The sequence below is a fragment of the Benincasa hispida genome, chromosome 8 (assembly GCF_009727055.1).
Source record: "Benincasa hispida cultivar B227 chromosome 8, ASM972705v1, whole genome shotgun sequence".
NCBI lineage: Eukaryota > Viridiplantae > Streptophyta > Magnoliopsida > Cucurbitales > Cucurbitaceae > Benincasa > Benincasa hispida.
In genome coordinates, this window is record NC_052356.1 from 33,083,703 (window position 1) to 33,111,568 (window position 27,866).

At 37.4% G+C, this 27,866-nt stretch overlaps 1 protein-coding gene across 1 annotated transcript; it reads left to right on the forward strand.

The window, feature by feature from the left end:
• The first annotated feature begins 22,660 nt into the window (after positions 1–22,660).
• Positions 22,661–27,394, forward strand: LOC120083167 (putative pentatricopeptide repeat-containing protein At1g16830). The gene is given in 6 exon segments (XM_039038775.1): positions 22,661–22,793; positions 22,933–23,535; positions 23,537–24,103; positions 24,105–25,132; positions 25,267–25,368; positions 25,466–27,394. Coding segments are annotated over 3 exon segments (1,995 nt in total). The 5' UTR covers positions 22,661–22,793; positions 22,933–23,037; the 3' UTR covers positions 25,035–25,132; positions 25,267–25,368; positions 25,466–27,394.
• Positions 27,395–27,866: the final 472 nt, after the last annotated feature.

Sequence of the window (27,866 nt, forward strand, 5' to 3'; positions counted from 1 at the left end):
GTGTTGGAATGATAATTCGTTAACGAATATATGCGATGACCATGCATCCTGTCACAAGTTTTCTTGCGTTCACACCAAGTATAACGCGAACACAAGTTTCTCGGGTGATCCGAGGTCGAACACAGGAACTTGTAGCAAAATGAATGCGGTAATGTGCCTGTGGCGATTGAATAAAAGAATGTTGGAGGGGTTGCTAAGTTAATCCTACTCCTACTCCTAGCTAACAGACAACGCAATGAGAATATGCATGAGAGGTAGAGACATGACAACTCTTGACATGAAATAAATGAATGGGAAAATAGTTGAAATGTGGAGATGAATTCCTTGCAACCCTTAAGAGTAATCGTAAGGGCAACCTTAGTCAACATAAGCTATGCAATCATGCCACACACACACATGAACCTAACTCTAGGACGTATGCGGTGTATCTGCGATATTGTCGAGAAGACTATGCCTGCCTAGATCTCCATAACCCGCTCACTAGCTCTCGCCGCATGAGCATGGTTGCCGCATAACACCTCATCCTACTTCCTGGACGCATGCAATATCCTATCTGTAGGGTGCATACGCTGTGTAATAGCAAACGGAACTTATCCCTAAGTTCCCCATTCTTACCTATGCGTTCCAATCCGCTCTCTCGAGTCTTAGATTTGGGTTTTAGACTCGCTCATAGGACAAGGTAACCGCATGAACTCTACTGACCTAAGATTTTTCCTATCTCTAGTGAACAATGCATACATTGCTTAATGCGACCAACCACTTACCCTCCCGAGCAGTTGGTTGTTCCTGACTCTACTTATAGACAAGCATTGCATTAACCTATAGACATGCATTGCCACAGCTTCATACTAAGCAAATAAAGTTACTCACACATTCACGCAACGCACACCTCTCGGTAGGTTGCTACATGCTTCATATCCCTAATCCACATGACTAAGTAAAGAAGATGGAGATGGAGTCGAAGGAAATAGGGAAATGCATTGAAAACACATTGTATTAATTCCTTAATCATAAAATGTCGAAAAGAAAGGGAAATAGAATGACCGGCTGGAAGTAAAGATTTGCTTCCAGCGAATGTGCGTCAAGGCTGTCAGTGGTGCCTTGGATGGGTGGTAGAGCTAACTCTCCCGAGATCTAGCTCCGATCGAAGGCTCCGGTCGTCACTCAGAATGGATGAGGGAGGTGAAGAACTCTCAAACGTCTTCTCATGCATTTTGTCTAGATCACAAGAATCTGCCCTAGACAAACCTCAGGCGAAAACCTTAGATTCTAACCTTGGGCGAAAACCCTGGATAACTTGAATTTCTGCTCATTGGTTTCTATTTATAGAGCTTGGACTGCTGACAGCATTAATGGACTGCTTTGATTCTGACATTTGGCACATTAGTTCTTTTCTGAACCTCTGTTACTAACGGCATGGTAGGTGAAATGTCAACATCAGCTTTTGATTTGCTTGAGGTAGATGGGTTGATGCATTCATTCCACCTACCTTGCGTTGATCCTATTAGTACACATTATCGCATCCGCAATCATTCAGTGACTGCATTCGCTTAATACTGCAACTCTACACGATGACCGCAATCGCCTGATGAGCGCAACTCCCATGTGATGGACACATACGACTGATTACTACAAATCCATGCGTTGATCGAATGCGTTTGCCTTGCGATGGAGAGTTTCTCCGCATGTGGTCATCTATGTGGTGGTTCGGTTTCTGCGTTTGCGTCCACTTCCTGCATTAGCTACAAAATAGAACTTTGAACGCATAATAACGCATAATAATGGGTTAGCTGAGATTCAACATGTTGATCGCCGCAAGCTCATTTTCTCGTGAATTCCTATCATAATTGTCGCATATTCTGCTTAACGACCTTCATAATTCTAAGTAAAAGGTCTAAGATGACATGCATTTATGCATGTCATCACACCCCCAAACTTAAAATCATGCTTGTCCTCAAGCATGCCATTATACTCAAGAAATTCTAACTCATCTTCATGCTTTCCTTTGCGATGACCAGCTTCTCAGAATATAATTTCCTCATGCCTCTGACCATCACCACAATGTTCTCCTCCACTTTGGCTGCTTCTTCAAAAAGATCTTTTCTAAGCTTAGATTCGGCAAGCCTTTGCTAAAAAACTTATTACTCATTCACAGCAATTTTGTGTTTAGCTTTTGAGAATGCGTTCGTCAAAACTTCAAAAATTTGTGATGACTTATTCGAATATGGCGTTGAACTTGGCTATGCCCTTCGTTTTGGCTTACCCCCACGTGTGTCATGCGGGCATCCAACTTTGGTTGCGTTCCATATTCAACTCAACTTTTGTCTTGCTTACTTCGGCTTACGCTGGACAGAGGAGTTGCGCTTATGCGTTGATCCTGGCAACTTACCTTCGTTTTGGCTTACCCTCACGTGTGTCATGTGGACAGCCAACTACGAGCAAGTGCCTTTCACAACTTAACTCTTATCAGCATAGGTTTCCCCATTTCATTGACAGTGGAGTTATTATTATCAAAAACTCGCTTCACTTTTTTTTTTCAATGGTCGCAATCCAATGATCGCAATTCTCCGAGACCGTTGCCACCCCCAAACTTAGAGGTTGGTAGTGTTCTCACCGCAAAGCTAAAAACAAAATTACAAGAATGCGGTAATAAATGTTTGAACAAAGGTTTGCACAAAATAAAACTTAAGACTTTCAAAATTTGAAGAGGCTATTAAAAGTAAAGAGTGCCTTGCGATGATTAGTTAGAAGATGCGGTGAATTATACGTATCATCATTGAAACATCGCAAAGCAACGCAATCGAGAAAGAAAGAATTTCAAAAGGATAAGGCATACAAGATAACAAGAAAAGACCTTAGGTGGACCAACACAAGCGATTTGGAATTCACGCGATCGAAGCCATGCATTGAAGGATGAAAGGAATTCTTCCGTTATTCTGCGCACCGAGAAGGCTTATTGTTGTACCTACAAAGAGTAAATGTACCACAACCAAGGAAGCAGCCATATATCCAAAATAATAATAAAAATAACCTAAACTAAGAAAGCAAAGTAAAGATAGAGTAGAAGATGTCCCTGGAAAAATAGGAGTGTTGTCACTACAAGGAGTCTTCTATGCAGGAGATGGTTCTCAACTACCTGGGTCAAGTTGCCTTGACCATTGGAACTTTTGGCAATTATTGTACACATGTTGGCCACCATGTGCTTAGAATTACCTTAAGCTCTTTTGCGACTGATTGCTCTTCTACCTTGGGGTCAATACTGGGTTTCGGCGTATTGCCTACACTTCAACATTGTTTGCAGTTTGGTCGCACAAGCTACAATACTCCCAAGATAAAAAGGTTGCCTGTAGAGACATAAAACTCAACAAACAATTGGCTGCCAAGTCCCCAGCAACGGCGCCAAAAAACTTGGTGATGGTAGATTAGAAGTCAATTTACTCGACAACTAAAATCCCCTGGATGCGATATGTGATGCATGTTCTTAAGGTATGCGTTGATAGTCATGCGTCGATGGTCATGCGTTGGAATGATAATGCGTTAACGAATGTATGCGATGACCATACATCCTGTCACAAGTTTTCTTGTGTTCACGCCAAGCATAACACGAACGCAAGTTTCTCGGGTGATCCGAGGTCGAACACAGGAACTTGTAGCAAAATAAATGCGGTAATGTACATGCAACGGTTGAATAAAAGAATGTTTGAGGGGTTGCTAAGTTAATCCTACTCCTACTCCTAGCTAACAGACAACGTAATGAGAATATACATGAGAGGTAGAGGCACGACAACTTTTGACATGAAATAAATGAGTGGGAAAATAGATGAAATGTGGAGATGAATTCCTTGCAACCCTTAAGAGTAACCGCAAGGGCAAACTTAATCAATGTAAGCCATGCAATCATGCCACACACACGTGAACCTAACTCTAGGACATATGTGGTGTATCTACGATATTGACGAGAAGCTTATGCTTGCCTAGACCTCTATAACCCGCTCACTAACTCTCACCGCATGAGCATGGTTGCTGCATAACACCTTATCCTACATCCTAGACACATGCAATATCCTATTTGTAGTGCACATACGCTGTGTGGTAGTAAATGGAGCTTATCTCTAAGTTCCCCATTCTTGCTTATGCATTCCAATCCACTCTCTTGAGTTTTAGATTTGGGTTTTAGACTACTCTCCCAAGTATGCGCTCATAGGACAAGGTAACCGCATGAACTCTGCTGACCTAAGATTGTTCCTATCTCTAGTGAACAATGCATACATTGCTTAATGTGACCAACCACTTACCCTTTCGGGCAGTTGGTTATTGTTGGCTCTACTCATAGACAAGCATTGCATTAGCCTATAGACAGACGTTGTCGCAGCTTCACACTAAGCAAATAAAGTTACTCACACACTCATGCAATGCACACTTCTCGGTGAATTGCTACATGCTTCATATATCTAATCCACATGACTAAGTATATGATACCCAAGCAATCCCACTAAGTGTTGCAATGAAAGTAAAGATGCTAAGCAAAGAAGATAGAGATGAAGTCGAAGGAAACAGAAAAGTGTATTGAAAACACATTGTATTAATTCCTTAATCACAAAATGTCATACAATACAATATAAGAAAATAAAGGGAAATGACCGGATAGAAGCAAGTCTTTGCTTCCAGCGGATGTGCGTCAAGGCTGCTGGTGGTGCCATGGATGGGCGGTAGAGCTGACTCTCCCAAAATCTAGCTCCGGTCGTCACTCGAAATGGATGAGGGTGGTGAAGAACTCTCAACCGTCTTCTCACCCATTTTGTCTGGATCACAAGGATTCGCCCTAGGTGAACCTCAGGCGAAAACCTTGGATTCTAACCTTGGACGAAAACCCTGGATAACTTGAATTTCTGCTCATCAGCTTCTATTTATAGAGCTTGACTGCCGACAACATTAATGGACTGCTCTGATTCTGACATTCGGCACGTTAATCCTTTTCTGAACCTTTGCTGCTAACGGCGTGGTAAGTGAAATGTCAACATCAACTTTTGATTTGCTCGAGGTAGATGCGTTGATGCATTCATTCCACCTACCTTGCATTGATCCCATTAGTATGCGTTATCGCGTAGCCGCAATCATTCAGTGAGCGCATTCGCTTAATACCGCAACTCTACATGATGATCGCAATCGCCTGACGAGCGCAACTCCCAAGTGATGGACGCATGTGGCTAATTACCGTAACATCCATGCGTTGATCAAACGCGTTTGCCTTGCGATGGAGAGTTTCTCTGCATGCAATCGTCTATGCGGTGGTCTGGTTTCCGCATTTGCGTCCACTTTCTGAATTAGCCACAAAAATAGAACTTTGAACGCATAATAATGCATAATAACGAGTTAGCTGAGATTCAACATGCTGATCGCCCCAAGCTCATTTTCTCATGAATTCCTATCATAATTGCCGCATATTGTGCTTAACGACCTTCATAATTCTAAGTAAAAGGCCTAAGATGACATGCATTTCTGCATGTCATCAGATATTGGATTCATGGTCTACTAATCATGTTTGTTTTGCTTCTTAGGAAACTAGTTCCTAGAGGCAGCTTGAAGAAGATGAGATTACTCTTCGGGTTAAATTAGGGGAGCGTATCTCAGCGAAAGCAGTGGGAGCGATTAAGTTAACTTTTGGAAATAAATTTCTGTATTTAGAAAATGTTCTTTATGTACCTTCTTGTAAAATAAATTTGATATTTATTTCCTATTTGTTGGAACGTTTGTACAATGTAAATTTTGGTCATGATAAAGCGTTCATTACAAAAAGAGGAGTATAAATCTGTTCCGCAAACTTAAAAAGTAACTTATACAAGTTAAAACCATCTAAAGTTAAAGTTATATATAACACAAAAATGTTTAAAACAGTTGAAACTCAAAGAAAAAGGCAACATATTTCTCAAAGTACCTATCTTTGGCACTTGAGACTTGGTCACATTAATCTAAATAGGATTGAGATATTGGCTAAGAGTGGACTTCTAAACAAATTAGAAGATGTCTTTTTACCGCCATGTGAGTCATGTCTCAAAGTAAAAATGACAAAAATATATGTTTCTGGAAAAGGTATTCGAGCCAAAGAAACCTTAGAACTTGTGCATTCGGACCTCTATGGACCGATGAAGGTTAAAGCATAGAGAGGTTATGAATATTTCATTAGCTTTATTGATGATTATTCAAGGTACGGTTATATTTACCTAATTCATCATAAGTCTGAAGCTCTTGAAAAGTTCAAGAAATTTAAGACCGAGGTTGAGAACCAATTAGGTAAATCTATAAAGACACTTCAATCAGATCGAGGTGGGGAGTATTTGGACCTGAAATTCTAGAACTATATGATAAAACACAGAATTCAGTCACAACTCTCTGCACCGGGAATGCCTTAGTAGAACGGTGTATCTAAACGGAGAAACAGAACCTTGTTAGACATGGTTCGGTCCATGATGAGTTAATTTTAGTTGCCTAACTCGTTTTGGAGGCATGCAGTAGAGACTGCAGCTTACATTTTGAATAATGTTCATTCTAAGAGTTATTTAGAAACACCTTATGAGTTATGGAATCTTAAAGCTAGTTTATGTCATTTCCAGATCTGGGGTTGCTCAACACACGTATTGGTGCAAAATCCTAAGAAATTTGAACATCGTTCAAAATTATGCCTGTTTGTAGGATACTCTAAAGGAATGAGAGGTGGCCAGCTTTATGATCCTCAGGATGATAAGGTAATTGTATTGACAGATACCACATTCCTAGAGGAAGACCATATTTGAGATCACAAACCCCGCAGTAAACTAGTATTGAAAGAGATTTCAAATAATGTTATAGACGAATCAATAAAAGTTGTTGGTCGGCCTTGCTCATCAACAAGAGTTGTAGATAGATCAAGGACGTCTAATCCATCACATCTTACTCAAGAGTTGAGAGAGCCTCGATGTAGTGGGAGGGTTGTGAGAAAGCCTGACTGCTATGTGGGTTTAACTGAAACCGAAGTCAACATACCTAATGATGGCTTAGAGGATCCATTAACATAAAAACAGGCAATGGATGGTGTTGATCGAGATCAATGGATCAAAGCCATGGACTTTGAAATAAAGTCTATGTACTTTAATTCAATCTGGGAACTAGTAGATAAACTTAATGAGGTAAGACCTATTGGTTGTAAGTGGATCTACAAGCGTAAAAGAGACCATACGGGAAAGGTACAGACCTATAAAGACCAGTTAGTAGCAAAGAGTTATACCCAAGTTGAGGGGGTGGATTATGAAAAAATCTTCTCAGCTGTTGCTACGATCAAATCAATCAGGATACTCTTGTCCATCGCCACTTTTTATAATTATGAAATTTGGCAAATAGATGTCAAGATTGCCTTTCTAAATGAAGATCTTGAAGAGAGTATTTATATGGTCCAGCTAGAAGGGTTTATTGAATAGGGTCAAGAGAAAAAAGTTTGCAAACTGAAGAGATCTATTTATGGATTGAAACGGGCATCCAGATCCTAGAATATAAGATTTGATACTGTGGTCAAATCTTATGGCTTTGAATAGAACATTGATGAACCATTGCTATAAAAAAATCATCAACTCCACTGTAGCATTTCTAGTTTTGCATAGATAATATCCTACTTATTGGGAATAATGTAGAATACCTATCTGACATTAAAAATTGACTAGCAACCCAATTTCAGATGAAATATCTGGGAGAGGCGCAGTATGTTCTTAGGATTCAAATAGTTTTAAACTGAAAGAATAGAACGATAGCCATGTCTCGAACATCTTATATACACAATATGTTGTCTAGGTTTAAGATGCAAGATTCCAAAAGAGGTATTTTACCTTTTAGGAATGGAATATATTTGTCAAAGGAACAATGTCCTTAGACAAATCAAGAAGTTGAGGATATGAGATGGTTTCCCTATGCATCAACAATCGAAAGTATGATGTATGCAATGTTATGTACTTGTCCAGACATATGTTTTGCAGTAGGGATTGTCAGTAGGTATCAGTCCAATCCTTGTTATGAACATTGGACTGCTATTTAGAATATCCTCAAGTATCTTAGGAGAACAAGAAACTACGTTCTCGTATATGAAAATAGGATTTGATTCTTATGGGATATACTGATTCTGATTTTCAAATCGATATAAACTTCAGAAGATTTACTTCGAGATCGATATTCACTCTAAATAGAGGAGCAGTAGTACGGAGAAGTATTAAGCAGAGCTACATTACAAACTCCACATTAGAAGCAGAATATGTTGCTGCATGTGAAGCAACCACGGAAGTAGTATGGCTAGAAAGTTCCTAAATGATCTGGAAGTTGTTCCAGACATGCATCTGCCAATCACTTTGTATTGCAATAACAATGGGGCAGTAGAAAACTCCAAAGAACCTAGAAGCCATAGGGATAGAAAACATATTGAGCGCAAATATCATCTCATCAGAGAGATCGTGCTAAGAGAAGACGTTATTGTGAGACAAATAGCGTCTGAGGACAATCTTGCTTATCCATTTACAAAGGTCCTCCCGGCTAAGATTTTCGAGGGTCACCTAAAGAGTTTAGGACTACGAGTAGAATAAATAGGGCAAGTGGGAGAAATTGTGGGTATGGGATGCCCTAGGTTATTGTATTTAGTTTTCTCTCACAACACTCAACTTTTTTGTAACCCACTAGGAGTTTTAGTCCAAGTGGGGGTTTGTTGGGTTGTATGTCCTAAAACTCATAGTTTGTAAAGAGTAAACATATATGAAGTTTATTCAGACAAGTGTTGTTGATTCTTTTATAACTCTAAATCTAATAAACTAAGAACTCTTTGCTATTGTCATGAATACTTGAACTTTATGTGGAAACATAAACTAGATCAAGTTCAAGTAAAATACCCTAAACAGTTTATAGTACTTAGATTAGGTTGGGTACCTATTTCTGGAGATACTATCGAATATGACGGCTTTATAATTGTTACAAATGTTGTAAGGTATCATAAACGATGTGATCGGTTCGTTCATGTAAAGACAAACCACGAAATAATCACCGTTACATATTAACACCGTTTACTATTAACACTAATTAATTTTACTTCTTGATGACATAAATAACTTGATCTGAATCCTGAGCTGTCTATGAACTCCTATTTATTCATGATTGTCCTTTGATCTTCATAGGTGAGGGTAAGCTTAACATCGCTGCTCAATATGTCTCTCATTTTAAGGATAAGACTGGGTAGATGGCTAAGGACATAGAATTTGCAAGATGGATTTCACTCCTACCCATTTTAGGGATAGTAAAAAGGTTGTTCCCGTAAGGGCTGATCTTGGGTCTTGAATAAAGAGCCTCATCCTATCGGGCCTGAGAAGGAATGGATTTAGTGATTATAAACCTAAATCAATTGTTCATTAGAGGGATGATGTTACTTAAGGAGAAAAGATGTAACTCAGGGGTTTTTCGATATTTGACCTAGCTGAGGTTACAAACAACCTGTTTATCAACTTATTGATGACGTTATACTAAATGGACACATAATATATCTATAGTAAGGGGAATGCAACTACATGCTATAGTGGACAATCTTGTTAGTTAACTAATGTTGATTAATTAGGTTAAAGAGTTTGACCAGTTAGTCATGGATCGGTTGAGCTCATGATCTGTAGGTCCATTGGGTCTCTTTGCTAGCTCACTACGAACCAGGTGAAGTGAGAATTTGAAATGTTCAAATTCGGGCTTAAGGAAAATTTGTATTTTATATGAGATATAATTTAAAATTAAATAATTAATTTATTAGTTAATTATGTTTGAGAGTATTCTTGATTATTAACATGAAAGTGTTTTTTAAACTTGATTAATATGATTGATCAAAATTAGGTGTAAAAAAAAAAATTTAATAAATTTATTTTTTAAATATTTTCTAAATTATGAAAATGATTTTCATAAAAAAAAATGTTTTTATTTATTTTTAAATTAGTTAGTGGAAAAATCCAATTGTTGGATTTTCCCACTAACTAAGTGGACTTTGAAGTGACACTTCTAAAACTTGACACCTAAAAGCTTTCATGCTAGTGGAGTTTGAGGTGGAAGATATGCAAGATAGGATTTTGCATGTAATTTGTCTTTAAATTGTTTTGTTTTTCACATGTGAAAAAACTATTGCTTCCTTAAGTTTTGAACTTTAATCTTCCACACAAAATCTCTTTACTCTTCTTTTACTAAAGTGAAATTCCCTTGTCTTCACTAACAAAATGGTCCCAACACCACGTTCTTCAATTGGAGAATAGCGAGGATTTACCGTTGGTGGTATTGATCGAGCTCGGAGATAAAGATTGTGGTGGGTTCTTCAAAGGTTGTATTTTCTAAACCTATATGCATGCTTATTCTTAGTGTTAATGTAATTAGAACGTTATCGATCCTTGCTTCCACTATGCATGCTATTCTTTATATTCCAACAGCACAAACATCATGCTCATTGACATCACTTCCACACATGGGTTGGGTCTGATCTCTCTAGGTATAAAATGTTACCCCGCGATGAATTTCTTCGATTTCCTCAAGACTTACAAATACCTGTAGTCTAGTATGGTCATACTCCAATAGAAAAATTTTAACATTAGCATCATCCATTAAGCATACTGGATAAGAATCAATATCTATCTTATATGTCAGCCTCATTATAATCTTGAACTCTGTTGAACTAACTTGCATGATCTCATATACTAGATCTACCAAATCATTATACGACAATGTGCCCAAAACTAGCGTACCCTCCAAATAGCCTCCAGTATAGCGTTCATCTATGTCGTCCCATGTACCACCATAACGTAAGAATATATACTTCTCTATCCTTCAAGAAAAACAATACAGAAAGTGAGTAGTTAGGAAAATAGGTAACTGTTAAATACTCGCTATACTCTCTACTCGCTACTTGCTACATGATGCTCGATGCTCAATGCTCGTCACTTGGTACTCGGTATTTTCAACTCGATGCTTACTATTTCATATCTCTCTCTCCTCATCGCTCCACTGGGAGCTACTTGCATGTATCAGTGCACACTCACAAACTCACACTCACTCGTTCTCTTTGCTACGTTCGTATGTGTTGCACATCGTCGGAAAAGTAAAAAAAAAAAAATGAGCAAGAAAAAACACATTTACTTACTTGAAGTGTGAGACAATATAGTGAAATGATCTCAATGCCTTTATAACTTGATCTCTATCAAGAAAAACAGGTTTTGTGAAGTGGGTTTTTTGAAGGGAAAGTGATCTCGATTTTCTCTTTTGTGTTTCAATTCTATTTATTCTTAATTAATAAAAAATATACTTTATATTTCAAGAAATTGATTTGAAAGAATCGTGTACATTTTTAGAAAATTTTCCAATTTGTGTATGTTCGTGCATGAGCATTAATTATAGAGCAGGTTTTGACGGCAGGGAGAATTCAAAATAATCGAGTATCGAGTATGATAAGGATATGATAGAGTATACACGTGTCAATTGCAGCCATATCGAGTGACCATACACCTAGGTATCGAGTGACCGTGCATCGAGGAATGAGTGACAAGCCATCGGGGAACGAGTGACGAAAAACCCTCTCTCTCTATTCCTCCTTCTCTCTCTCTCCTCCTTTCACCTTATCCCCACTAAATTCTTCCCCTTTGTGCGTTTCTACAGCCCAACCGGCATACCCACGACCTACAATGACCGACGGCGATATAACAACCACTAGCGAGCAACTATGATGGTGCTTCTCCGACGATGCGAGCAGTACATGCAACCATCTTCACATCCGACACAGCCTACAACCACGAACAGGTTCAAGGAGACCATCCCACGACGTCGTTACCTCTGACAATCGTGAAGCAACTACCCACGAACCAAGGCATACCGATAGTAGTGTTTTCTTCTATTTGGTGCATTTCAACACTTACTCTTTGAATTTTCAACATCGGATTTAAAATACCCACTTCCTAACGGCTCCAAATATGTAGGATTAAGTGAGTTCGGGCACCAACCAATGAGATTCCGGGTCATTTTGGGTTAGATTCAGTGGTTATCACTTTAAATCCTTTATCAAACTAGTTTAAGATTCTTTATATTGGTCTCTAACGTTTAGGAGCTTTTAATTATAGATTTTAAAGCTATTCAAACACTTTTCAGTAAGAACCCAAGTCTGTTTTGTCTCGAGGTCCACCATTCTTCTAGCTTAATCTCAAGCTCAGATCTGTTCCAATCTTTGAGCTCTGAGTCAGATCTGTTCAAGCTCCAATTTGTTCGATCCCAAATTTGCCTTTTTCATATATTACTAATTAACTTCGACATTATGATTTAGTTTGTTTTTCTGATTGAATCTGTGAATTTATTTCTAGATAGTTAGCAGTTGCAGGCTTAGATTAAGAAAATTCTTTGCAAAGGTTGGAAAAAGACATGTGTGTGTTGGACTTTCGTATTTAAATCCTTTAACTTAATGAATTTTGTCATTCGAGTCTGATTAGATACTATGAATTTTCATTTTTCCATTTTTAGTTGCCTCTTAACAATGGTTTGTTGGGTTTTCTTTTCACCTTATGTTGAAAAATGTTCACAAGGATAACTCCTTCATTAGCACTGTTGTGCAAGTTGTTTTAGTAGAGAACAAAAATCTCTTTGTTTTCGTAATTGTTGAATTTGCTTTACCTCCTTCATTAGCACTTCTGATGATTACATATCACTGTAAGCCCTCTTTGATTAAGGAAACACCAATTCGGACCTAAAAGGTGACCTTAAGGACATGTAAATCAATTCAGCGTTGTAAGTTTCATGATTTATCGATAAAATATGTCCGTCATGGCAAAATGAGTATGTTGTTTCTCGGTATACTTATACTTATGTCTTGTGGTTGCAATCAAGTTGATGTTTCTCGAAACAGGAAGCTCATTGTTATCTATGTTCCCTTTAGATTGAGGAAGGCTTTCTGCAAGATTTATTGAGGTTTGTTCGCGAGTTAGAAAAGTTCAGTGGGGAGGAAATAGATGGTCCATTTTTGCTTTTGTTCTCTTCTCACTTTCCAAAAAAAAAAAAAAAAATCACTCTTAGAGTGTTTTTATCATTAGTTAACTGGGGAGCTAATATTGACATTTAGATAAGTTATTTCTAGGTTTAGAAGAGATGTTCTACAAAATTGTTTGTAAGTTCAGTTAGAATTGGAAGTTGAACAGGATGGCAGATGCACGCGAGAAGTCGAAGCGCTCGTGGTCGTTGGAAGAGGAACACGATGGGATGGTAAATGATAATATTAAAGAGGAGTTGGGTAGTCGATAGTATTGCAACGACTTTGCTTTCTATATTTCTTGTATTTTGAAATGTACATAGGTGTTGTATTTATACAACATGGAATCACTAATTTGAGAATGCAAGAATAATTCAACAAAAAAAAAAAATGGTTATACACTTGTTGCAACCAATCTATTCTTTTTGTAAAAAGGTAAGACTGTAATTTATGAAGTCTTTCATTGCTGGCGGAGTTACTGAGTAGATTTGCCTTTGATGACATGGTTGGCTGTGTTGGCATCCTTAACATCCCCCCTCAAATGAGAGGGTAATTCTACTACACCAAGTTTAGATCGAAGGTGGAAGAACTGTGAGTGTGTTAAGGTCTTGGTGAGGCAGTCAGTGATTTGGTCGGAGGATGGTACATAACGAACATCAAGCTGACCACTGAGGACTTGATCACGAACAAAGTGAATGTCGATCTCAATGTGCTTGGTCCGAGCATGAAACACCGGATTTATGGCTAGAGCACCTGCGCTGAGGTTATCATACCATAGGACTGGAGCCGACTTCTGTTTGACACCAATCTCACATAGTAGTTATTGCACCCAGATGATTTCTGCAGAGGCATGAGCTAGCGCTCTATATTCAGACTCCGTGCTGGACCGGGCTACAATGGATTGTTTCTTTGAGGACAAGAGATAAGATTACCACCAAGAAAGATGCAATAAGCAGCAACTAATTTTCAATCGTCTATATTGGCTACCCAATTGGCATCGAAGAAGGCCGAAACAGATAGGTCGGACCCCTGTTGAATGTAGAGGCCAAAGTGTCGAGTGCCACTCACATATCTTAGTATTCTCTTCACCGCTTGCTAGTGAATGCCTGTAGGTTGCTTTAAGTACTGACTTAAATGATTAACTGCATATGTAATGTCAGGTCTCATTGTGGTTAAGTACTGTAGGGCGCCAATCGTGCTCCGATAGATATATGGATCATCAAGGGGAGTGCCATCGAAGATGGAGAGTTGCTTGTTTGGAACACTCGGAGAGGGTGCCGATTTTAGGTCTCCAAGGTCAAGGTGGTGTAGTAGGTCCTCGACATACTTTTCCTGATTCAGTATAACTCCATTTGCGACATTGTGCAATTAGACTCCAAGGAAGTAGTGGACTTGGCCAAGATCCTTTAGAGCAAACTTGGAGTCCAATGTTGTTACAAGCTTGTTGATTACCTGCGGATCGGTGCCGGTAATAATTACATCATCAACATATACCAGTAAGAGTATCAAGACAGAAGTTCTCCGATATATGAAGAGAGATGTATCAGACTTAGCATTCTGAAAGCCCCAGCTACATAGTGTTGTCTTCAGTGTGTTGTTCCAGGCCCTTCGTGCTTGTTTGAGGGCATATATGGCCTTATGTAAGTGGCAGACATGATTTGGTAGTTGGGGATGAACAAACCCTTGCGGTTGGCACATGTAAACTTCCTCATCGAGGACCCCATTAAGGAAGGCGTTATTGAAATCTAACTATCTCAGTTGCCACCCTTTGGATACAGCAAGGCTAATGATGATCCGGATGGTGGACGTCTTTACAACTGGACTAAATGTCTCGAAGAAATCACTGCTCGGGTTTTGATGGAAGCCTTTTGCAATGAGTTGTGCCTTGTAGCATAGAATGGAGCCATTGGGACTCCATTTTATTCTGAATATCCATTTATTCCCTACAATGTTCATCGATGGTGACGGAGGAACTAAAGTCTAGGTCTGATTTTTCATCAAGGCTGTAAATTCATCACTCATTGCTTTTTTCCACTGCGTGGTTTTGAGCACATCAGTGACTCGTATAGGTTCGGTTAGGGACCAGTCTTTGTGGGTGTGGAAGGACAGGATTTTGGGTTTGAAGATGCCTGCCTTTCCTCAGGTAATCATGGGATGAGTAGATACGGGTACAGGGTGTGGGACAGTATCGAGTGAAGACTGAGCAGTGGACGAAAAAGGTAAACGATCAGTGGGTTGGGTAGTAGACGATGGTGAGTCAGAAGGTAAACAATCGGAAGGTAAATGATCGGTGGGTAAACGACCGATTTGTAAAGGATCGGTAGGTAAATGATCGGTGGGTACACGATTGGTGGGTAACGATCGGTGGGTAAGCGGGTGGTGGGTAAACAACGATCGTTGGGTAAACTATTGGTGGGTAGACGATCGATGGGCTAGACATTAAACGATGAGGGAAAATGATCAGAAGAGGGAGGTGGGAAGGCGGGTTGTCTATAGTGTTATCAGTTGGTGATTGGGTGTGGGTTGTTCTGATAATTGATGAGGGTGAGGTTGTAGATGTATAGGGCATAGAGTCACTGTGCGGTGTGTTCTAACTGAGGGGCAATCAGGGAACCGGGTGGAAAGCAAATGCTTGCTTGGCTGTCCTGCAAGCTGAAAGAGACACTTGACAAGGAAAATCAGTTTCATCAAACACAACATGTCGAGAGATGACCAGCCTACCATTGGAGTTGAGGCATTTATAGCCTTTGTGATTCACAACAGGGCCGAGGTAGATGCACTTTTCTATGCGATAGCTCAACTTATGTGAATTGTATGGTCTTAATTCTTCTTCAATTCATGACAATAATTTTGCATTTCCTCCATAACTCAAAGCCATCATTTTTATTCTCTCTTTAAGCTTCAATTTTCTTCTTTTCATCTAATTTGTTGTGTATTGTGAGGATTAATTTGTTGTGTGCTAAAATTTATAAATCCACTATTGTAGAGAGTTTGTCAAGTGTGCTCTTTATTTTTACAGATATTTTGTAAGGGTTATTCATTATCCTAAAAAAAGAGTCGTTGTAACAGTTTGATCCTCAGCCATGAAAGGATCGGGTTTGTTCTTGTGTTCAGAAAAAGAACGTTGTAGCAGTTGGACTCTAAGTCATGGAAAGAGTCAAAAACTTGAAGTATCCAAGAGAAGCTTGGGAAATGGACGTAGGCCAATTGTGCCAAACCACTATAAAATTTTCAGTGTTAATTTCTCTATCCCTCTCCTATTTTATTGCAATTAATTTTTTGTTATATTTTATTGCATGAAATTAATTGTAATATTTGTTTCTTAAATTAGTTGCTTAATATTTATTTAGGTTGGTTGAATTGATCTTTACATATCTCATACCAATCTTTTTTTTAAAAATCAAATTGGGTGCTTAAAAGTGTTAGTTTTAATTACTTGGCTATTTTGGGTTGAATTTATTTGTATGAATTAATTGTTTAAATTATTTATTCATGAAAAGTTTGTTAATTTATTTAATTGGACCCACATTAGTAAAAAAAAATTATTAGTTTTAATAAACTCTATTCACCCCCTCTAGGGTTGTCATACCGATCCTACAAGCCCAATATAAAAGTTACTTGAAACAACTATTTCTAAAGAAAACTCTTTCGATGTCATTGCTTCTTAGAGAGGAAGAGATGAGAGGTAGAAACTACCCCACTAGGCGTGCCAATTTTTTCACATGAGACTTCAACAAAGAAAGTTTAATTCGTGGGAATGAATATGATTTTATTAGTTTGTATTATAAGTGTTACAGTCTTTAGTATATAATCCTCTAATGTGTTCTCTCGAACAATGATTTTGATTTGAGGGTTGGCAAGCTTGTTATCAAATCAAGGGGGATCTGTCTTCAATTTGTAGATGGCGAAGAGACAATCAATTTGGTGAAGAAGAGATTATCAATCTGTTGAAAGAGAGATACTCAATTTGTTGAAGAAAAAATGATCGATTGGTTGAAGTTTTCCAGTCTTTGAATCTTCTGAATTCTAAATGTTGAAATTCTCTGAACTCTCTAACTTCTGGATGCTTCAAATGATGGTTGACCTTCCCTATTTATACAGTTTTGAAGGCCCTATATGAGTTTGGGTCTGATTGATATGGGGCCCAACTTTTAGGCTTATAATTAATTTTAATCTATTTTTTAATAACTTTTATTTAAATTTGACCCAATGTATATAAATCCAAGTTGACCTAGCTTTGAGCCCAATTGCCACGTGACATAATTTAATTAGATGAGCTGACATTACTTGATGGACAATGCTTAGACAAATGACATTACTTGATTTGCCAACTTTCATGTCTTTAGTTTTAATATGAAGATACATGTAAATTTTTAATTGGTCTCAAATTTATGACGTGACAATTTGTGATTGGCTGAAATTTTTTAATCAACAGTCGGTCATTTTTTGTATTTTTTTATTTAGTGTTTGGATGAGTTAAGGACATACTTAGAGTTTAGGATTTTGTGAGATTTTGAAATAGGTCCTTTTCCAAGGATAATTTTAAGTAAATTGACTATACTTAAAGTAGAAACATTTTTAAACTTTTTTAAAATGTTAAGAACATGTTTGAAAGTATAAGGATATTTTTTAACGAGGAATTGACGGTTTTTGTCCATATATACTAACGATAAAAGTATTTTTTTAACTTTTTTAAGGTGTGGGGTATTATTGAAACTTTTGAAAGTTTAGGAGTACTTCCAATGGTTTTCATCCAAAACTACTGATAGACATATCTTTGAACTTTTTTTAAAAAAAAATTAGTTTTTAAGGGTATCATTGAAACTATTGAAAATTTCAATGCATTTTTTATCCAAAGTACAAAGTTCATGTGTATTTTCTATAATTTAGCCTAAAAAAATTAAATAGGTTAAATTATAGAAAATGTCTTTAAACTTTTAGATTTGTTTAAAAAATTATTGATTCGTTCAAGGAAGGCATACCCCCACTTTTTTTTCTTATTAGCACTAGTGTTCGTCATGTTGGGATTGGCGTCCTAATTCTCCCGGAGTCTCGTTGTTTTGTAAAGATACACATTGTTTAATGAATAAAATAAGTGTTATTTAATTTTGGCATTTACTCATTTCCAATAAACAAAGCTCATTGGTTATCTTATGTGAACTTAAGCATGTACATGTGATATACAAGTGGATCATGCCTTAAGTGATAACCTAAATAGATCTGTAGTATAAGGATTAAGGTGGGATACCTGATCCTGATGACACTACGGATACGACACGCTTTGTAGAGGTTTGCAAGTGTTGTAAACTACTACAGATGGTAGATCCTGACCATTCATGTGGAGACGTGCGAATGGGGGTGTCCTATACAAAAAGTTTGTATAAGTCCTAGACCACGAGATTATTAGACTCTATATATAACGTCGTTGATACTAGAGACTTGCATCTCACCTAAACGACCATAGGTGACACGACCTCAATCCTGAGTGTTTTGAAAACTCCTGCCTTTGAGGGCGATCCTTTGATTAGTATGGGTGAGAGTGGCCAGATTGCCAACTCAACATGCCTACCTTTTTGGGGACTTGTCTGATCTGGGAGCTGGAAACTCAATCCACAAGATGGAACTCACTCCTTTCCGCGAAGTTAGGGATAAGTAGAGAGATTGCTCCCTTTAAGGTTGGATTTCGGGGCTTGAACATAGTGGCCACAGCTTCTCTTTGGAAGAGAAGACTCAGTCATAGTACGACTATGACTTTATGTTCATTAGAGAGATCAATGGTACTTAAAGAGTTAGATGTAACTACAGGGGCATAAACGGTTTATTGACCCAACTGTACTTACGAAGCAATCTGTGAAGGGTTGTCCCACTGCTGATTAGTTAAGAATGGACACATAATATATATGTGTAAGGAGAGTTCAGTTGTCGGTCTTTAGTGGAGTGTCTGGCAGTTAACAGATGGTGGATCCGTGACTAAAGAGTTTTAGTCAGTTATTCACGTACCGTTGGAGCTTTGAGCTACAGGTCCATAGGTCCCCTTGGTAGCTCAATAGATTCAGTTGAGGATCAGTTTCTTGGTGTTGATTTGAAATGTTCAAAATTGACAAAGAGGTATTTTGATTATATATTGATATAATCGATATGATGTATGAGATACATCTAGTAGAGATTGATGTAAATGAGATTTACATTAAGTACCATGGAATAGAAAAAGAACTATGGTTTATATGTTTCATGAGATGAAATATTAAAACTATAAGTTATAAATATAATATGATAAGTTGGTTATCATTTATATTTATAATAATATTAATTATTGGATAATTAAATCTTTTTCTCTAATAACCAATTGAGTGAGAGGCTATTGGTGGTTCATGGTAACCGTGAGATAAAAGGAAAATTGTTTTCCTAATTTTAATAAGTTTTTGAAAAGTTTTGGCAAAAATTGTTTTGAGATCTCTCTCGGAAAAAGAATCTCACGGAACGGAAGCTTGTTAAGTAAATACAGATTTACTAAGCGACAACTTGAACGAAGTAAACGATCGTATAATGTTTTGTAGGCGACAGACACGGTACTAAGCGATGAGCTAAACGATCGCTTAGCTTTTGCTAGACGATCACTTAGTTTTTGCTAAACGATTAGGTATCGACCTATGCGATAGGTTTCTGTCTTCTCCCACTTTTCCAATCGTGTACACGATTGTTCATTCCTCCTTCGTCTGCCTTATTCCAAGTCCACACAGAGCCCACCCTCTGGATTCTCACACCGAGAATACCAAGGTAACCTTCTTGGTGGTGTCATACTCAACTCAACACCGTCGAGGTTCTATGGAGACCGTTCATGTTGCTGGGGAGTTCGTGACCGAGGCGATCGCTGAGGACGAGCGCGAATCGTGCAGTGTTGCGATTGTGTTGTTCGAGCGTTCGAGGTTGCTGTGTTTGAGCGTTCGTAAGCAAGGAGCGTGGAGATGAGTCGACAAACGTTCATAGCATTCTCCTAGTTTATTTGATTGTTCATGCTGTAATTTCTGTATAGATTGCATAACTGTATGTTTTGTTTTACGACTGTAATTGTAATGTTCATACGTGATTGTAATTTGGAATGATCTATTTTTCGCTGCTCATGAAAATCTCGGATTCGATTTCCTTCACATCAACGATGAAAGCTGTTGAACTTCAGACTCGAGTTAAGAGGGTTAGGCTCAGGAGAGGAGGGCTTGATTGGACTAGGGAAGACGGGTGGATTATAGAGCTAAGGGTAGATCGGATCGAAGGTTTGTCCATTAGGATTGGGCATGGATGAGCCTCTGAGGTACTCATGTGTGATCGCAGATTCCAAGGTAGCTGTCGTGAACATCAGCATGAAGCAGTCATTTTTCGTATATGTCAGATCGAAGGTTTGTCCATTAGGATTGGGCATGGACGAGCCTCGACTGGGCCAGCATTGATGAAAAAAGAACCAAGAACAAGAAGGGTTGGGGTAGGATATACCTTCTGATCCGAATACCTTAGATCTAGCTATGCTTATTTGTTGACCTGTACTACCTATTCAATTCTTGACACAATAGGGTGGAATAATAGTAAGCTGAGCTCTCGCTGTGAGCACTACCTTAACACTGTTTTTTTGGCACTCAGAGAAAAGTGGAAATAATCATAGATAGGAGAGGACTTCTCACTAACACTTTCGAATCACTGCCAAAAGCTCTTTCAGGCGGAGAAGCTAGAAGCCTTCCCGGTGTATGAGGAGAGACTGCGAGAGTTCCAAGCCAACAATCTCTACCTTGATTGTTTGATTTCTTATCTTGAAGGCATATTGGGTATTCTTCCAAAGCTAGTAAGGACAATGAAATTCAATATTTCCTTCGGTGTAGATGTATTCTAAAGTAGCACGAACTAGGAAGAATCTTGACGTAAGGAATAGAAGGAAGGTTCTTTTTAGAGAATAGCAACGTTTTTTTTCTTCCTTTACAAGACTTTCAATGTGTCATTTCAAAGGCCAACCATTGATTGGTCTTTTTGGGTAGCATCTTTACACGACATCGAAGAAAGATTAGTTAATGGGTCACTTGGTAATCGCTGAGATTTCAGATTCTACTTAGAAAGCTATGTCTCCAAAATGCCTTCCTTCTAACTAAGACAATTGGTCTCTCCTAGTCGTTTGTTATGAGTCCAGGAAGCCAAAAATCCTAAATATGAGGGATCTGGATCCCTTAAAATAGAGAAGGGTGGGCAGGGCTTCCACAAGGTCCTCCCCCTTTTCCCGGACAAGATAGATGGAAAGGAGCGAAGCAGCTCAACCGAGATCGAGCTTCCGAGAGGCCAAGGGATTGGGTTTCACCTATTTTCGTGGTGTTGTTGAAAGTAGGAGTTAACTCCCCTCACCACTCTCTTCAACTCCCATGTAACTGCAAGGAAGTTATTATTTTATTTAATTTAATAATTATTAATAAATTTTAATTAATTAAATATCATATATGTAATTATTATTATATTTGAATCATATTCAAATGTATTTTCCTCTCATAAATTATAGTTGTAATATGAATCTCATTCATATTAAATTTAACCTATAGTTTCAATATGAATATCGTTTATATTATTTAATATTTGAATTTTATTCAAATACATTATTCTCTCATAGTTTAATTTTGAGTCTTATTCAAAATTAACTTTATAATATAATATATCTATATACATTATTTTGATAGTATCATATACAATTAACATATATTCCCTTATAATTTGAACAATTCAAATTCTTCCAAAACTAATTAATCATTGTTTTATCTTTATTGAGCTAGCATGTGACCTATGAACCTACATATTAGAAGCTCCAATGATTCGAAATTAATTAATTAAACTCTTTAATTACGTTAATCAACATTCACTAATTATGAGTCATTTCACTAAAGACCATAGTTCCACCATTCGCATTGTAGAATATTTTTATGTCCATGGATATAACCATTATCAATAAGTCGATCTTTCACAAGTCGTTCGTAATTACAGTTGGGTCAAATTACTTTTACCCCTGTAATTACCTCTTACTCTTTAAGTCCCACTAATTTTCTAATTAATAACCTATTTATGGTCCAACTATAAACAAAATTCCTCTCAAGCCAATAAGAGAGAGAGGCATCATTGTTTAAGACCTGGAATCAGCCGTTAAGGGAACAACTCATCTACTTGCTCTAAAGTTGGAAAGGAGTGAAATCCATCTTGTGTAGTTATGTTCTCAGCTTCCCACTTGGTTCTGTCCCCAAAATGATAGACATAAATGAATTTTGTTTATACATTACAAACCACGAAATCTAGTATGATAACAATGAATATGTCACATTTACTATTACATTTATCATTGCTATTATCATTACCGTTAGGATTAAATGGTAATGATAATGACAATCATAAGTATGATAAATTCGCAATTCTAAATAAACACGATCTAAAGCAATCAAATTAGATTTGCGAGTCTATTACGATGGATCCATCAATAAAATTTCATAAAAAGTACATCAATTTTTATTACGGATTAGTAAACGTGATCAAAATTCAAAGTTAAAGGAATTATTGAAACTTCTTAGAGATATTTATGAAATAAAGTTAAAAGTTGGGGTATTTTTAATAATTTAGCAAACTTTTTAAAACCATCCTACCTTACGTTTCTAACCCTACTCCACGTTCAGCAAAACCCCTTCCGTCCCCTTACCGGTCAGGCAGCCACTGACACTCACTTGCACCGGCGCTCATTTTTCAGATACCCAAGGTTTTGATTTTTTTTTTTTTTTTTATTTTGTTTCATTGAGTTACAGCGAAGAACTTGAGCAAGATTTCATTTCTTCCTTTTGTTTGTTTTTCTTTTTTTTCATCCGAACATATCTGATTTGAAATCCTTCCAAATTCAGGGGTTACAAGCTGGAGTTAACTTTTTTGCTATCTCTAGCTTCTATCACCATTGTTCAGTTTTCTCATGTTGCGTTGGGACACAAGAAAGTTGAACATTTTTGGCAATGATATGGAGACATGGCTGTAATATCTTCCAAATAGCACCTCGTCAAATCCTCCGAACATTTGCCCATCAGTCACATCGTAAATGGTCAGCCCCATTTTTGAATTTGACCAAAAACCTCCACAACCGACTAGACGAAGACATTGAACAGAAATTTTCTGAGAACAGGCAAGTGATTCTCACTAATGATCGCGTGCTCACCACTCTGTTGAACTGTTCTTCTGATTTAGTGGCTTTGAGCTTTTTCATGTGGTGTGCTAAACAGCCCAATTTCTTCCATAACACTGCTGCGTTTGATTATATGGTGGGTGTGGTTTCCCGTCTCATGAAACGATATGAAACTGTGAATGGGATTATTGGGGGATTGGAGAGTGTTGGTAATGTAACTAAGGCACAAACGTTTCTGCTTCTTTTGAGGATTTATTGGCGTGGAGGAATGTACAATTTGGTTTTTGAAGCATTTGACCATATGGATCACTGTGGATATACACCAAACACATTTTGCACATAATGTGATTATAGATATGTTGTTCAAGGTCGGACGTGCTGATGTTGCTTTGAAGGTCTTTAAAGAGACCCTTATGCCAAATTTTTTGACATTCAACATTGTATTGTGTAATTTATCCAAAATAAAGGATTTAATAGGTATTAGAGATGTTTTTAGATGTATGTGGAGAATGGGGTATTGTCCTAATCCTGGGACATTTGAAGTGGTTTTGAATGGTTTATGCAAATTAGGTAGGCTGGCAGAAGCACATCAAGTATTGGGTGTAATGATAACTTTTGGACTATCCATGTCTGTAAACATTTGGACTATAATGATTGATGGATTATGTCGATTGCACAGAACTGATGCTTCTTTTTTAGTGAAAAAGATGGAAAGATCTGGCTGTTCTCCAAACATTGTGACACATACTACCTTGATTAAGGGATATATATATGCAAAACGGGTTAGCGATGCATTTGATGTTTTAAGTATTATTGAATCAGAAGGGCCTTCCCCCGACCAGATTCTTTATAATGTATTGATTGATAGTCTTGCTAAGAATGAGAGGTTCAATGATGCTCCTCAGTATTTTTCTTAATATGGATAAACGAAATATACTTCCTGACTGTTATACCTTCAGTTCATTGCTGAATACCATATGTTTATCCAAAAGGTTTTTCCTTCTACCCAAGTTAGTAGATGAATTTTTTGTAGAAGTTGATTTGGTGGCATGTAACTCTCTGCTTAGCTATCTCGGTAAGGCCGGATTTCCTTTGCTTGCCTTGGAAGTATATGATGAGATGGTGGATAAAGGTTTAACGCCAGATAAGTATAGTGTTCTTGGAGTACTAATTGGTCTTTGTGAATCAAGAAGAATTGGTGAAGCAGTTCGTCTGTACAATGACATTCTCTTGAACTATACAGGAGTTGATGCTCATATCCACACTGTAACTATAGATGGACTTATAAAAGCTGGTAAATATCATTCAGCCATTAGAGTATTCAGAACAAATTTATTGGAGGAAAATTCTTTAGATGTTGTATCATATTCTGTTGCCATTTGTGGGCTTCTTATGGTTGGTAGAGATACAGAGGCTTGTAACATGTATAACTACATGAAGGAGGTTGGTATAAATCCAAATAGGCATATTTGCAACATAATGCTCTCCAGTTTTTGTAAAGAAAAAAATTTTGAATCCATGAAACAGATGCTACAAGAGATGATTGATCTGGGAATAGAAATGAGCAGGAATAATTTCTTTAGGTTATATAATGCCATTTGTAGATCATCAAACGACCCTCATCTGGTCATCTGTTTATTAATTGAGATGAAAGTTTTGGGTTTATTACCTGGGAAATGAGCTTGTAAGACATTGGTTGATAATTCCCCCAAAGCTGTGAATATTACTGAAAAACATTATAAATTATTGAATGGCTGTCTAGAATATTGTCTATTTTGCGATACATCTAGCTCCGAAGAATATACTGATGTGGCTGCTTCTGTGGGCTGAGTTTGCATGTGGAGGAAAGTCAATTTTCAAAATGATGGTACAGTTGCTATTTTTGGCAATCTAGAATGTATTCTAACATACTCTCAAACACAATGAAGGTACAGCAGCTGAAATCTTCATCCTTAGAACATTTTATACGACTCTATCCATTACTGCTGTGGATTTCTGATCTTTATGCAATAATTAATGCACCTGGAATAATGCAGTTCCTTGTTCCCTTTCTCTTTGACAGTAAGGTGTGAAGACCTGGAATAATGCAATTACTACTGCTGTGGCTTTCACAGCTGCTCATTTTGCACCTTCATGTCATTAAAGGTGCACGTATTGATATAAGGTTTGTCTTTCTTTCTTAAATTATTTCAAGAAGTGATAGCTTATTTTTTCACGGTCCTTTATTTTCCACTGACCATCGATCAGTTCTTCCCACTCAGTTTAGTGGAGTATGTCTACTTCCCAGTCGCGAAAGCTTGAGAGAAACAATGGTCTTCAACAACCAAGAAAATCCATTGGGGGTAATTTGATCTGTGTGCTGTACTTGAATTGAGATAAAGACCTCGAACTTTGCATTGGAAGACGATGAGCACAAGTGATGCCAATGATCAAATATCTTTCCCTTCTCAGTATGATGGTCTATTCTAGAGTAAAGGAAGTTCTGCTATTTGATTCAAGAGTAGAATGATAAAGTTTAGAAGATGAATCCAAGCATTTCACTTTCTTCAAACTGGGGTTTGTTGTGCAATATAAATGATGAGGAGCAGAATCATATTGACATCAAAGATTCTACATGAAGTTGGTGAAAATTTCTTAACCTTGTTCATTTCCTGTTGTGGTTCCCTAGCATTTGAACGTATTCTCTCAAATTTTTGGTGGCTCATAGCTTCAAAAGGAAGCCTAATGATAGGAAAGAACTTAGACTTTTGAAGAAAGCTAGGTTTGAGAGTCAGCCCCCTTGCCGCCCTGCCCTGGCCCTCCCCTGCCTGTACTCCTGGCACATCAAGAAAAGTTATGTTGCTTTTTTATTGGTTCTAACCAATCTGAGAGCATTTTCCTTTCGCATACCTTTTTCTTTCTGGAGTACAGGGCCAAAAGCATGTATAAACTATAACACATGTTGTAAATAGGGCAAATTACAAAAACCACCCTCAAATATGGTGATAGTTGTAATTATATCTTTAAACTTTCAATTGTAAAAATTGAGCTTCAAACTTACATAATTAGAGAAATTGTGACCATTGTATAAGTTTGAGGGCTCAGTTTGTATCATTTAGAGATCCAATTTCTACGACTATTGTAAGTTTGAGGGTTTAATTTTAATACTTGTAGAAGTTTGAGGGTATAATTGTAATTACTATCATATTTTAGAGTTGGTTTTTGCAATTTGCCCTCATGAATACTACACTTGATTGAAATTGAAATGATGTATTCCATAAAGTACAATTTCAAGGTGGCTCTGCTTGCAATGCTGCAGCATGTTCTTGGCTTTTGAGGGTTAATTCCATTTCCTCAGCTGTTTCCTCCCCTGACACGTCTTCAAAGCCAACCTCAAAGCCAGCCACCTCAGTTCTCTTTACTGGACCTTTTTTTTAGGATAATGTGGTTTCAAATATGTTAACAAGTATAGTGTACTTTACTAGATAGATGCATGGATAAATCTTTTCTTATAGCAAAAATTTTAGGCTAATTGGCTTTTAGAATGAAAACTTTTGGTACACGAAACGAGACAACAGTCTCCTACGCTCCCATAACTTTGTTGATGGTCGATCCAAGTTTTGATTTTGCAGCAGAGGGATTCGGTATGGTTAAATTGTGATCTAAAATGATCTTTCTAAAAGACTATTGAGGCCTATATTGGAATTATTTTAAAAACATATCCATTTGACTTTAAATCTGCAGAAAAACTCGCAGATATATCCCTGGTTCCATATTGCCGAATATAGGTGTGACTATTTCTGATAAAAAAGACACATTTCTTGTAGATTGGGGGATGAAGCTGTTGCCAGACTTCGGAGAGACTCTCCCTCTCACTGCAGTACGAACCGGAAATGGCTTAAACTTCAAAGAACTGTTTTGCACGGTAGAGCTTAGATTTCAAGAGACTTGTTTGATGGAGAATCAAAGGAACAGACAACTCTAAGGCGTCAGTCTGCTGAAGAATCGAGGTGGGGTTCTTTTAAATCTGTCTTTGTGAAAAATTCCTCAGAAGTTGTAATGTATAAGTTTAGAAGGTTTTTGCCTTTTGGGAAAGTTGAATACCTGAATGCTGCTAAAGGCCTCTGTTAAGAACTTTGCTCTTAAGAAATTAACATAGGCATTGCTCTCTCTCTCTATATATATATATATATTTGACTTTCTTTATATTAGAGAGACTTGTAATGACCTCTGTTGCAGATGTGCAAGTCAACTTTTTATTTATTTATTTTTTCCCATTTTAATATTTTGGAGATTGACATGCAAATCTGATCCTGACATTATTCCTGACATTATTCCTTATATTTTGTAGTTAGACTATTGATAGGCTCTTAATATTATATGATGGTTCATATTATAATAAAAGTCTATACACATGTACAATTCTTTGAATACAAATTGTCTTCTGAACTTTAAATAAATTCAATTTGTGGTGATGAAAAAAATTCTGGTTGAGAACTTTAAATGTGATGGTAATGCAAATGTTGATATTGATGAGTACTGAAATGAAAATACTCAAGTGAAAATAGCTTGAGATCTCGATATTTCTTCTCTTCCTTTACCACTCCATCACCGTTCTGTTAACTACAAAGAGTCGTGGGAGTTTCAATTATGCTCACAAACACATCCACAAAGACCACAAAA